The sequence below is a fragment of the Thunnus maccoyii genome, chromosome 11, assembly GCF_910596095.1.
Source record: "Thunnus maccoyii chromosome 11, fThuMac1.1, whole genome shotgun sequence".
Classification (NCBI taxonomy): Eukaryota; Metazoa; Chordata; class Actinopteri; order Scombriformes; family Scombridae; genus Thunnus; species Thunnus maccoyii.
Window position 1 is genome coordinate 11,931,984 of NC_056543.1, and position 14,786 is coordinate 11,946,769.

Sequence of the window (14,786 nt, forward strand, 5' to 3'; positions counted from 1 at the left end):
TAAATTCTTCAGACACCTCAGATAAGAGACTGTGTTCAGATGTTCATACTATCTTATGAGCCTATAACTGACTCCACACTTAGATCCACTGTCAAGCTCTCACCATATATTCCTCGCCTGGTATCTATCCTTTATACAGCTTTGCTGGTTGAATAGATGGACACTTTTCCCATAAGAGAGAAATGGGAAAAAGATCTAAATACCCAGATTGCAGAGGAACAATGGAATCATAGTTTAAAACAGATTAATGAATGCTCTATTAATGTCAGACACTATCTGATGCAATTTAAAATAGTACATAGGTTACACCTCTCCAAATCTAAGATCTAATAAGTGGTTCCCTTATGTTCCTTATCTATGCGATAAGTGCCAATCTAATGAAGCCACTCTAGTGCACTGCTACATAATGTGTCCTAAGATTCAGATGTACTGGTGCAACATTTTCCATATAGTTTCAGAAATTCTTGATTCAAGAATTGAACCTGAGCCACAAACTATTATTTTTAATACTTCAGAGACTTTAAACAACCTCACATTGGCTCATAGATGACTTATCAACTATTGTCTTATGTCAGCTAAGAAATGCTTGTTGATGTTGTGGAAGGGTAAAGCCATTCCTGATGTTAAAATGTGGCTTGTCAATACTCTTGAGGTGGAGAAGACTAGATATATTAGAAGTGACCAGGTGAACTTATTTGATGCCACTTGGCAACCTCTCATTCAATATTTGGAGAAGACAAAAAAAAGAGTCTAATGCTATTAATTTGGTTTGTTGTTACCACCATAACATAGGATCCTTTGGTTTTGTTTTGGGTGTCTAGTTTGAGTGGTGTGCTGGGTTGGGGAGTTGGGTTTTCTTTTCCTTTCCTTCTCTTCTTCTACTGTTTTATTTTCTACAAGTCTTAAAAGGGGAATGGTGTTTGTATTAGAATTTTATATTCACTAATTATCTTTATGTTGCATTTGTATATTCACCAATAACTCTTATATTTGTATATTCACTAATAATTTGTGCATACTGGACTCCACTCTCAGTAAAATTGTTTACACAAGAAGATCAACCAATTAACAAGAAGGTAAAGAAGGTATTATGACTTAAAAACTATGAAGAGTTAAACCCAGGTTGGGACACAGTAGACTCATTTGGCTACTGAACACATGGATTACAGGACAAGGACATTACCTTCAGCACTGACACAGGTCACATTCTGGACTGCACTTCCAGGACCACAGGCCCTTTTAGTGGGAATGCATCTTCCCTCTTGTTGAGCCTGCCACAGGTAGCAGGCAGGGTCCTCGCAGGGAATGGACTCTACTAGATGAGGGCAGGTCTCTGGAGGACTGCTGGATTCCCACAACGCCTTTCTCCTCCTCTGTCTGAAACCTGACAGAGAAGATGCATGGAGGGAGGGAACACAACAGGTTGTCAAAGAGGCCCTTAAAATTCCTGTTAAAAGCAGTAAACATTTTGTCTCACACATTTGATAAGAACTCCCTCTCAACCAGTAAGTAGTACACTTCAGTGCAGTCCTTGTACAGTATGTGCAGTACCCTAGCTGATACTGCACCTTCTGCAATAGACATAAAGTTCTGATAGATGTGCACTTAACTGGACATTATCTCAGTGGTCAATTATTTAGGTCTCTCATTAAATATGCTCCAACAACACCTCCCAATAAAAGCTATCATGTCTCCATGATAACTATGCAAATTAAAGGTGAACCACAAAAACAAGAGTTTCAAAGAAGAGCAATTAACAGAATACAGTATGTGTTAACCTTATTCTTGTTTGCCATGGTTTCTTCACAGCAAAACTCTTCTTGCTATTTAATTTAGTTTGTAATTTTGCAAATCTGTTTTGATATAATAGTACTTTAGAGACAAAATTATGTTTGATATACTATAGCTATGGTCTAAGTTCACTAAAATGGTTTTGTTTTTCATCTGATAAGTTAGTCACCTTCTTCCTTTTTTTAGAAATCTAGTTAGCAGTGAATGATAGAAAACTTTGAAGTCGTCAGTGGTGTAAGCAATGTTGTGTATACTTTAGGGATAATCCCTGTGATTCTTAAAATGCTAAAACTGACATTCTTACAAACATTTATATACAATTATTGTTTTTTAGGACTCCCAGATATAAACTAAATGAAAAACAAAAAAAAAGGAAAAAACGATCACCACCTGAGCCCCATTTCCAAAGTGAGAAGAGAGACACAGGGAGGTGAGGGAGATAATGAGCACAATGGAACAGTAAAGGAGAAGGTGTTTTAAAAAGTAGGAAAGTGAGAGTGATCAGGGTGAAGTTACAGTAGCTGGCAAGACCTTCACAACAACACCTGTCCTTCCAATTACTGAGTTTTACTGTCATTTCACTGCCACTGCTGTACTAAATTTGGATCTACCTGCTGAGGTGTACTGGCTTTACACCAACACCTACTGAGCATCTTTGTATAGTACACTCTAAAAAACTGGCTTAAAAAATTAAAGCAACAATTTGCATGGCTTTTTAAGTAATTCCAACTCAGCCTTATTCAGTAAATCCCATGAGACTTTTTTTAGTAAGACTAACTCAATTACTTTAGTACAATCAACATGATTTTCTTTGTCCTCTAAAAGCTTAATTAAGTTGAACCAACTTAATTTTAATGAAAAGGTTTTGGTGATTTTAAGTGGTCATATTACCTCATTTAAGCTATTATTACCACTTTGTTTTACTTCCATTCTACTCAGAAATGTCTGTGTAAATTGTTTAATTTTTTTGAGTATTAGTATTATTATTTCACTTCAGTCAGAATAAATTACACATACAAATTCCAGTTTTATGATCAATTGTTTATTGTAAAACCATTGTCAACTTATCTCCAAATAGTTTTTTAACTGTGGACATTTTTTAAATCATCATCTGTGCATAAAATAAACATGCCCACATCCAACAGTACTTGGACAAAAAAATAAATAAATAAATCCACTCGCAAATGAATTTTAACTAAATCTAACAGTGTGTTTGGGAGCTCCAAATGAACACATGAAGTCAAATATTTGCAGGCTTTTACCAGGAAGTTGCCCTTCAAGATATCAAGATAAAACAAAAACAACAGCATATTCAAATTATTAATGTGGATTTTGGAGGACCAAACCCCTGAACTGATTCCAGTGCTTCTTTCTCTGTGCATGTTAAAGAATGCAATGAAAAAATAACACTTTACACTATGTGAAAAGGAATACATAAATTTAGTGTTGCCGGTGTTGGAAAAAACACATCAAATGGATATATGTATTCTCCCCAAGGAATACAGAAGCAAGGTTTCCAAGTTACTTTGTAAATACATATCTGATACATATCAGTACTTCCAAAAAAGAACACAGAAAACATCAGAAATAGATTTGATCAACATACATTCAACTGCCAGTTTATTGAGTCCACCTAGATAAAAATAATGCAGTTTTTTAACAGTCCTACCTTCATGAGGGTTAATCATATTCAGTTTTTGCTGAGACAGCTTTAAAGAGGTGTTGATTCAAATTTGTCATTTTGACACTGAACAGCTTTGTGCTTGTTGTAAAACTGTATTGCATTATACTGACGTGCTTCTGTTTAGTCTCTCACTTTATTTCAGTGAGAGAAGACTAAATATTGATAACACCTCTATAACACACAATACAGTTCAACATCACAAACTACAGCCTCCAAAATGACCATAAAGTTAAACTAACACCCCTGTAAAACTGTCTCAAAAACACTGACCACTGTAACATTCATGCTGGTGGGATTTATTGCAGCGCTGTTGTATTAAACTACATTAGTTTTAGCTAGGTGTACCTAATAAAATGCCAACTGTCAACAATACAGCTGCTGTTTGTTGCATAACAACACTTTACAAACATAACAGTTGAAATTTAGGACAGCCTAATTCTTCACATTTTTTAGTACAGAGTTAATTTTTTAGAGACATTACTTTGGACTGACTTTCATCCAGCTCAAGGAATATCTTTTGAAACGCCTCAAAAGTGTTTTTCAGTTCTTTTGAAGTTAAGTGTGTATATCAGCCCTATTAGCAAGGCACAGGGTCTGGGTTTTCCAGGTCTTCCAGATCTTCTGTTTCCTCAATAATGTTCCTTGCACTGGCTTGATCAGATGTTACGGTACCTCTGGTTACAACAGTCTTCATCATTTCATTGGTAATGTCCCCACCATCCTGACATAAGTAGGTCAGAATCAGTGTCATGATATTTAAAAATGAGAGTAACACAAAGTACAGTGTGTCTGAACTTAAGTGTCTGATTTACCTACCAACTGCTCTTTAAAGAGATCCTCCGCCTTTTCTCTGAGATACACCATTAAGCCACGGATAGCAACCTCCCTCTCCCTCCTTTCCACAGACTCATCCTGTGAATAAGAAAAAAAAAAGTTAAACCGCTCCTCCATGAGGATGGGTTTTTAATAATTACATTACTGGGAAGGATGAGGTTGATCAGGGCTGGGCCAATTTCTACTGTGTTTAATTATAATCAAATTATAAATTGATCATTTTAACGCAATTATAACTCAATTAAATTAGTTAGAATTTTCACTTTCAATTATGCATTATAAAACTCCAGGTAAAAAAAAAAGAAAAAGAAAAAAGAAAAACAGCAAAAAAAAAATCGTTACATTTGCTAATTAATCATTATCCACAATTCTATTTCCTTTTAATAGCACATTTAATTTTAAGAAGGCTTTTAAATTTAAGTTTTGTTTTAATTGATGTTTTTTTTCTTAGCAACTTGGCAGCAGAGGACTGAGCTGTAAAAAACATCTCACATATTATCCCCCTATAAGCGTTAGGGTGGCAAACAGTTTCCTTTAAACACAACCAGGAGAAAATGAGTAATGTTAGTATTCATTTGAAATTGTATTTCTGGCCACCTGTCAAATTTAAGTCAAATATTCACTCTCCAGTGACACTGAACCAGCACAGAACCACTCATAGCCTGAGTTAATGTATAAATCATGATCAACTAACCCAACTTCACCTACTAGAAAAAAGTGGATTTATTTGAAATGAACTATGTTACATTTATTCATACCTCCAGCAGCATGTTCCCTATGCACTGAATATTCATTTTTGCAGCCCCTCCTCTTGAGGACACCAAGGACATTATTTTCAGGGAGTACTAGTCCAGTTTTTCCATGAATGTTGTCTCCAGGTTAACAGTGGTGATCCCTCTGAATTTGTCGTTTAGCTGTATAAAAATAAGGCACAAATAAAAAAAAGGCACAATTTCTTAACGTAAAAAATTGACTAGCATAGCACATACTGAAAACTGTTTTATGAAAAAATATACCTGAGCTGCATCAAAGAAAGCAGGCCATCGGTCTTTTAAGTCATCGACTGGTGGTGCTTGATTGACAACTTCCTGCCTGCGAATGGAGAATGTCTTTGCCATTTTTTCACTGATGATCTGACAGTTGTTCCTCTTCTTTACTTCATTAATGAGCTCCACTCTTTCATGTTCCAAACTTCCTTCTGTTTCTCCTTGTGGGAGAGGGAGTAAATAGTTCACCTCTGCCTTTCTTGGCTTTTTGATATTCTTTTCAGGTGCTTTCTCATGGGCTCGCCTCTTTTTTGAGAGAGTTCACATCAAGCTCAGGGTTTCCAAGCCCTCTCAATTTAGATCTATAGTTGCCTATTTTATATTGCAGTCTTTGTTGCCATCTGTAGCATCCATTATATGATCCCAGTTCTTTAAGTCAAGGATGCTTCTGGATCAGCACCTCAGCAACTGCATGCTTGTTGTGTCGGCAGCATACTGAAAGATGCTTTCAGCCAGTTTCTTAAGGATGTCTGGAAGGATGGCGGTAAAGTTGAGTTGAATTCCATCCTTGCTGCGAATGTTCAGATGATGAAAGAATCAGTGTATCCTGCCAGAAGAGCATCTGCTGTTAGAAGGATGGATGGAGGTCACTGAAGTATAAACTGAGGCTGCTGAGCTATGGATGGAGGTCTGATGCACTTTCAATAGAACTGTCCACATAAGTAAAGGACAGAGTAAGTGTGAACCACCAGTGTGAAATGTAAACCGCCACCAATGTGAAATGTAACAATGTGAACCACCTTAATTGTGTCCTTGTCCTTGATGTCACTTGTTAGGATAAGAGAAAAATATTCCTCTCCAGAATCAGCATCCTTATAATGCAAAGTAAAGTTCCGATCAAGCATAAATGTCTTTCTTACAATAGACTCAAGTTCACCCACAGGTCCCAGGGATTCCATAAGGTAAGTCCAGTTTACGAATGTCATGGTCCTGAAGAATGATCTGAAGTTTGGCTTGATGAGACACTGGAACATCTACAAGACAAACCATCACTTCAGTTTGAGTTATAGAATACATCCAGTCACATCCCCTAAACATTCAGTGTAAGAGGAGAATATTAACACTGATAATGAGCTGAGACATTAGCTTTGGACTTAGACTTTTCATCAACTTTTGTGAAATTAACTAGCATGCAGAAAGGTTCTACTGTATGCTGTGGATTACATCTCCAAGAAATTAGCTTTCACATTACACAGTGACATTTCTTAACAAGCCTTACAAACCTGACACTAAGTCTTAAGTTTGTGTCAATGCATTTTGTCCAAAAGTAGACTTCTACAGGTCCTACTGCAAAACTAAGAGCCCATTTGTATACCTGCTTATAGTTTGACTAAATGTTTAAGACATTTATTTCAATGGCAAATAACAAGAGGAGGAGGACTACAAAGGTTAGGAAATTCCTGTGGCTTAAGTAATGTGGCAATTTCACAAAAAAGCCACAACTATGACAAAATTTCACCATCTCAGAGTTATATGGAGCCCATATTTATCTGCCCTTATATCTGCATATTGGCAGAGTCATCAAGAGTCTCATCTCCTCTTGCAGTGAGAATCAGCATGGTCCAGGTTTAAAAGGCATCCCAGGCTTCTGGCAAAGCAAGACACAAGTGTTGCCTGATGTCTGATTATAAATTTAATATATCACATTTTGAAGTGTAAAAAATGGAGAAAAAAGAAATACAAAAAAGGAATACAAGGCAGACATATTAGCCAGAAAAATGAAGCTATAGCACATCAGAGGAGTCATACATTGAAGCGAATTTCTCACTGTTTGAACAAGCCTTCCAGTGAAAATGATTATTTGTGCTCAAGTGTTGAGCAAGTACGTTAATGTAAAATGCCTCTTTGTTTTCTTCATGAAACCATAACCCCATATATGGAGAGGATGATGCCATTTTTGATTAAACACTTTTTTAGGTCTTATGGGTAAAGTCAAACAAATGACAAGGTTTAATGACCACTTTGCCATCTATGGTACATAAATGTAGCACTTCTGGGTCACCATACGCATCCCTGCCACAGTGTATGCTGCCATTTGGGAGATGTCAGACAACTCACTTGGCTCAATCACTTTAACACTTCTGGTGTTTCCAAGTTCATAGCCTCTAAGATGTTCAGTATATCATGCATTTAAACATTTCACAATGAAGCCAATTCCCATTCCCATTTACAACTATCTGAATTAAATCCACAAATCTGGCCGACCATCCGTTGAACCATGTGCCAAGATCATTCCAGTGGAGTAACTGGTGCCACTGTAACATACTGTGTTTGCCATCTGGACAAACGTCTCACCGGAGAATTTTGTTCCCAATGCTTTCTTAATGTCTTCCCTCAGCACAGTCAAATCCACTGTTGACAGTTTTGTTACCTGTAGAGATGGCTGAACAATTTTACCGCCATGTAGATGGTACGCAACCATTAATTTATGCTTCACTGTGAGAGACAACAGAATGTTTCGGAATCTGTGGGTTTGCCTGACCAGTGTTGCCAGATCTCGCGAGAGAAACAAGCAATCAGGTCTGTGGAAACAGGTCCAAAAGAAGCGACTAGGTTCCCAAAGCAGGCGACCTTACCTACCACAATGTGAGAGAGAGAGGTCACTTAATCAATTTAAATATACTGTATATATGTATGAATTTATTTTGCATTTCATAAGTAACCATTTCAAAAATACTGTAACTTGTAATTTTACATTTTTCTTTTTAACTCTAAAGAAGTTGAACAAAACCAACTGGCCAGCAAAAAATGAGGAATGAGTAAATAAATGAATGAAATGAAAGTTAAGAAGTTGCATATAACAAACCGGCCAAATGATTATATCAGTGAAGGCAAAACAAAGATATCTTGTTGGCCTTTTACACAATCATTACAAAAGACAGGTATAATAGAGAGAGACAGGAAGGATGGGATATAGAGAGAGGGGATGACATGCTGCAAAGTGTCTGGTTCAGAAATCAAACCAGGGTCACTGCGGCAAGGACTCAGCCTAATGTTACGTGGCACACACACTAACCAGTGAACCCCTGGGGCACAGCTAAGGATTTTAATGTTGGCTAGTATATGTGTGGTTCTGACAGGAGGCAGCGATATTTGAAAACTTAGATGGAGCTCAGTCAAACTTTATTTAACGTTAGATATATAAGGAGCAAGCCCAAATAAGCAACTATACTTAAGAAACAAGCCCAAAAAACACACCCCACTACTATCGATATTTGTAAGCGACTTTACAGAAAAACAAGTCCATAGTCACTTATAATAAGTGGACTTGGCAACTGTGTGCCTGACCACATGGTTCAAAAAGCTGTATTTAGCTTCAAAGTGTGTAGTCCACATAGACATGAGTGGACCAAAAGCCTTTATCAGCTGTGGGTAGTGCTCTACAAAATGATGCTTCTAAATAAGTCTTTCCTGAGGGAAAGCCGCCAGGACTCTGTGCCAATGTTCAGAAATCTTGTTTTCAAGGATACAAATACAGTAGTTAAAGGGAAAAAAGGGAGCGCTTCAGTCAGCAGCAGCAAAACAGGTTGCAATATAATCCTTGGGGGCAATTGTGCCTGTCAAAGTATGTCCAAAAGTGCTTGATTTTGCCACTGACAGGCTCAGATTGTTATTATAAGTGTCTGACAATGAAGGTAAACACAAGAACTAGCCACCTTGGCACTCTCGCTCAATACTGGACCAATTCCAAAAAAATTTGTCCCCATTAGTCACTTAGAATGATGGGGAAAGAGGGTCCAGGTTGAAAAATACCAGAATTTCCCTTTAAGTCTGTATGAACAGAAGACAGAACAAGTTCAACTATGTCCTTAAGGTTCAGAAGGACCAGCCATGTTGATTCACTCTCTGGTATTCTTTCTCCAACTATCAGGGGAAGGCAGCAAAGCAAAGCCCCATTTTCATGGGCATTCTCACCGACAGTTTTTCTTGCAGCAAAAGTCAATGGAACTGGCTGTGGTGCATCTGTTTTATCTGCCCATCTGTATGGGAACTCTTTAATTAATTTATTTAATTCATCAAGCGTGAAATATTTCCCTTTGATGAAGTCATTTAGGCACAGTGCTAACTCTAAAGGTACAATACCTTCAAATACCTTCAACCTTGTGTAACAAATCAAGTAGGTAGCCAGATAAAACATCAAAATGTATGTCTCTTAACTCCATAACAATCACACTCACTTTTATCTCCCTATGCTGTCTGAACATGCACCCTATGCTCTTGTATTGTCCTAAGACAAAATGCTCCAGTTCTAACCCACCCTCTTACTTGGAACTAGGATCTTTTCCCAGACAAAACCTGCACACGTGTACTTGAGAAGCTCTCCACAAATCCTCTGATAGAGTGGGCACCAAGGTTATCTGCAACAGCACAATACACAGTGCCTTTGACTTGTATGCCTAATGAAGGAATGTAAAGTCCTTCCTCTTCTAAGCTGGCAAGATCTTTAGCAATGGTTCTAACACAGCACTATAGCCAAACCTTTTTTATATCATCAGCCTTGCAGAGAATGGCAAGGTAGATTGATGTGTAGCGAGGATCTGAGCAGTGGTTGCATATTAGTTAAAACCCAATACATAGCAGTAATTTTGTACTTTTTTCCTTGACATGCCAAGTGGATTACACACTTCAAAATCATCCACATGCAGAACGAGAGGAATGGCTGGATTATTTTCTGACTGCAATGTATTGTTAAAATTTGTGCCATCGTGCTGTCTGCTTCACAGCTGTGTGTGAGCAAATCCTGGATCTCTTTTTTCATTCCAAACCTCATGTAAGGACTTCAAGATAGGTACATATTGGGCTTGCTGGCAGAGCAAATACTCTATGGGTTCCACCATGGAAACATTCTCCTTGAAATACTCTCTTCTTTTGTAGGAGGTGGAAGGAGGACCATTACTTTCTAGAGCTTATGTAATTTGGTTGCACTCACATAGGTCTGTCACCATCTCTGAGATGATCAAATCATCAGCCTCAAAATTATGCTTCTTCAAGCATGTCCGTAAAATCTCTTTTAAAATAGGACCTGAAGCTGATGACACTTCTTCCACTAACTCATCAAAACACCTTTGCAGTACATTAAATATGCTTTCCAATGTCATTAGCAGGTGGGCTTCTTAGTTAAGTTTGGTAATTCTCTTCAGAGGATCTTCACTCACTGCACCCTCCTCTTCAACAACAGGATCATCCCCTACATTTAAAGGATTGACATACCTCTGCAAAAGCTCAGGCTTGAAGTCATCCAGTGAGTAAGGAGTGTGTTTCCGGCTCCTATGAGAGGCAAATGTTCCATGAATGTTTGTTTTGAAAGGACAATTTTCAAAAACACAGTTTCCTGTTTTTGTTAAATGACAGTCAATGTGCTCAAAGTATTCTCTTTCTGTGGAGATACTGTTTAAAGAGCAACATGGACATTTACAAGACAGGACTTGTGTGTGGGTCACTGTTTCACAGGTCGAATGGCTTCTTGACAGATGGGTGTTTTAAATGAGCAATAACAGTCCCAGTAAAGACAAGGGAGAAATTCTCCACCATGGCCATGTCTAAGTCTGTAATGCTTCAAGAGATCAGTCTTTCTTGGCATTTCAAATGTGCTAATTTTATAGATCCATTTTAAAAACTAAGCAAAGTTCTGTTTAAATGAATTGAACTTAAATTTTAGGTGATTCAGACTGTAGTGCTTACAGTCTGTGTATCTTCACTCAAAAAAATGTATCCACCATTTTACAGCTGCTCCTTTCGCCATGATTGTGTGTGGGAAAAATGGTTTTTGGGCCAGAAAGATTTATCTGGTAGTGATAGGCTCAATCCACATTGTGTGAACCCGTTTGGCATGGGCTTGAATGTAACGGATGTTCATTTATATGTAAAAGTGTACAAGAGTTTGCAGATTGCACTTTGAGATAGAATATTCTTTAGCTGAGGCTCAATCAACCAACTTTAACCTCACACAAAAATAACTCTAGGGCTTAAACATCAACATGCACCAATTTAAAACTGAAATATTTGTAATAACCTACATTTTTTACAGGGTTAGTCATGAATATCAAACAGCCTAGTCATGCAGCTGTTGCTGACCAAACTCTCATCAACATACTGCCAACTTTAAATTAGGACAAAGCATTCTCTTACCTTTGCAGTGTTACAACTAACTCTACAGAAGTTCAGTGCCAATTAACATAATTCGACTGCCCCTGTAACTGTTAAAGAACACATAAAAAAAGACCCCAGCTAGCTAAAAGTCTACCAAATTTACAATCACAGAATTAGCTTAGGACAAGCTATAATTTCATTTTTAGTCTTGTGTAAAAACGATTTCTTGCACTGTGTGCTATTACAGTTAGTAACTGTTGCAAATAAAACAAAGCAAAAATAGTTACTCACCAAATACCTTAGCCTTAAATGACATTCCATGCAAACTCCTGGTTTCTCCCCCTCCTTTCTCTTGTGGTAGGCGTGGTCTGGCAAGAAGTCCGGGCAAATTAAGTCTTTTTTCTGCTTTTAAAGGACGCTCGCTAGATATACAAGTTGCACTAACCTAAAACTCAAGGCAAAAATGTTCATTCAAAATCGATATATATCTAAGTTCAGACAGTTTTCTTTATTTTCATTTTGCCCAACTTCTTAAAATAAGTTATCAACTGACTAAAGCATGTAAATGTAATACATTTTTATACTTAAAAAGCTCTTGATTTTAAGCTTTACTCACTAACCCCATGAATCATTCCTTAGAGTGTAGCAGAAATGAAATGTCCATCATAATGACTAATTTCAGCTCAAACTCGATCGTGAACTGTGATAAGTGTGTAAGATTTAGGGGGATCTATTGGCAGAAATATTGGCAGAAATGGAATACAATATTCATAAGTATGTTTTCATTAGTGCATAATCCCATGAAAATAAGAATCGTGTTTTTGTTAACTTAGAATGAGCCCTTTATATCTACATGGGGAGCGAGTCCTCTTCCACGGCAAGTAGGTCTATCCACGTACTCGCAATATCTACAGGACACACCCACTTTACTACATGACACATCCACTTGGTTTGGTTTAGGAATGAGCAGTGAGGTGATTAGGGTTAGGGGTCGTGTAAAAAAAAACACTTGCACTAGAGAGGGCATTTCGTAATTTTTGCAAGTTTTGCAGCCACAGTACATAGGTTCTCCTACATGCTTGGAAGGTAGTATACCTGTGTGGCTTCCAGGGATGTGCAGAGAGCCCAGTATTTGTATTTGTATCTATATTTGTCGGGGTAGCAAAATTATTTACATTTGTATTTGTATTTGAATAAAGGTGGAAATAGGCATAAAAATCCAGTTTTTGTTTTTATTACGCTTTTTAGAATATTAATGTGTTAAAATAAGTGTTCATGAATAAATTATCTTACAAAGGAGGTCCCCACACCAGGTCTCAAACTCAAGTCTCCCAGATCATAGACAACTGCGCTGACTACTGAGCTAAACCAAGAGCATTGCTGGTGTGCAGGCAGACCTCTCCTTATTTATACACCCATATCACAGAGACAGCACAGCATGTAATGTGTAGAGAAGAACTTCAAAGGCGATTTTTGCTTTGCACTTTTACAGCCTATTTTTTACAAACTAACTTTGTGGAAAGGAGAAGGGGAACAACAGGTTATGGAGAGTCTCTTGGGAGCACTTTGCTAGTGTCAGTAGCTCAGCTTTAACTCTGGGGAACACCCCCAGCTACGGGACAGATGTCCATATTGGGAAATGTGCGTCAGGTAGCAGGTAGATGTGACTCCCCTCATTGAGACCTGCTGATAGACATAATAGCTGAGCAGAGGAGAGAGACTGAGATAGTGATGTAACCGACCTGCACGCTGGTATTTGACATGTTTTTTTTTTCTTCCCGAAAACAAATAATTTTAAAACATTTGTACGAAATAAATATTCATAAAAAGCCCACTATTTGTGCTTTGCCAAATAACGTATTTGTATTCGGGCACACCCCTAGTGGCTTCCTCACTTTCTCACCATATATGACAAGGGTCTCCAGCCATACTCAAACTGGAAACACCATGGGTACATTGTACATTGTGCATATAACAAATTAGCATCAGGCATGCAAAACTACATTGCTTCCATTTTCTTTCAATTTATCAGGATAATGAGCCCAACTGCAGTTCACCTGATTATCTTAAGTACCACTAATTTAGAAAATTTGATGCTGTACTGTTTTTTTTTTGGGTGGGGGGGGGGGGGTTGGTGCATGTCTGGGAGGCAATAGAGTGCATGAAAGTGGTCTCTGCCGCTGAACTTGAAATAAAGGTATAAAGGTTGAGGAGAAGACATAACTGCAATTGTGCTTTCTTCCAAATATGTGTGAGGAAATATTAACAGCTTTGTTGTCAGTTCAACAAAAACATCCACCATTGAATTAACAAGACCTCATGGAGCTATGAAAGATCAATGTGGGAGATTTTTTGTTCTTTATACTTATAAAATCCTTTGACTAAATTATTACTGTAAACATATAAAAAACAGGACTTCTTAATAAGAATTTAAGTGGATAATTCAATCATATCGGACTACCAGTGAGACCACTAGACAGACTGCTGTGAGACATTAAAAGTAAGAAAAAAAATCCATATACAAACAGGAGGCCAGGGAACACAGTAAGTGAAAATGTGTGAGAAATACCAAGCTGTTGCATTGCAGGACTTTTGTCTTGTGCTGTTGTCATGCTGAACAGAGCTTCTATAAAGTGACTATAAAGTGCATCATATAATTTGCTACAGTATTCCTCACTGCTGTCACTAAAGCGTTTCATGTGTCGGAATTATTTCTAAGAAGAGCCAACATTCACTTATCTGTTTGGACCTGGATGTGTCTCTGCCTCTGTGTCTGTCGAATAAAACAGTGCCACAGATTTTACACATGCTGACATTATATTTCACATAGAATTTCTTCTGAGACAGTTGGCAATGATAAATAAGGTGTAGCAGCTATTTCTATAAATTTCTATTCCCTCCTCCTATATTTTGCATCTAAAATACTACTTGTAACTTTTAGTGTTTTTTTTCCATTTTACCTGCACAATGGAGTGGTATCTTGGACCACTGGATTACCACATCACCCCACTTGTCAGCTTTGAACAATGTACTTTCTGCTTAGTTTTACTATATACGTGGTTACCCTAAAGTGTTACTGATGCTTTTACATTTGATCCACAGACACATTGTTGAATTAGACCTTCTGTATTTAATAGGAAAAAATGACAAATAGGCAGTGAGATCCAAAAGGAGATGTAACATGACATGAACATTAAATGGCTCTAAATATGGCTCAAAGATGCAATTAGCAAATTGTCCAATAACACAATCCACATTTTGACACAATCATTATCATTAGGCCAATTACCCAATTGATTCATATTACTCACTCTAAAACATTGATTCTCCCAAAGTTGCAC

General features: G+C 37.5%; 1 protein-coding gene and 1 long non-coding RNA gene across 2 annotated transcripts in view; both read right to left on the bottom strand.

The window, feature by feature from the left end:
- The window catches only part of thsd7ba (thrombospondin, type I, domain containing 7Ba), a 132,807-nt gene that overhangs the window by 100,476 nt on the left and 17,545 nt on the right, over nucleotides 1-14,786 (bottom strand). Inside the window, exon 6 of the mRNA XM_042427374.1 lies at nucleotides 1,184-1,384. Within this exon, the coding sequence (XP_042283308.1) occupies nucleotides 1,184-1,384 (201 nt within the window). The remainder of the gene's footprint in view (nucleotides 1-1,183; nucleotides 1,385-14,786) is intronic.
- On the bottom strand, nucleotides 2,894-5,957 carry LOC121907497. The gene is made up of 4 exons (XR_006098893.1): nucleotides 5,326-5,957; nucleotides 5,068-5,223; nucleotides 4,292-4,387; nucleotides 2,894-4,196 (listed from the first exon to the last, which is right to left on the bottom strand). It is a non-coding gene; the product is annotated as an uncharacterized LOC121907497 (long non-coding RNA).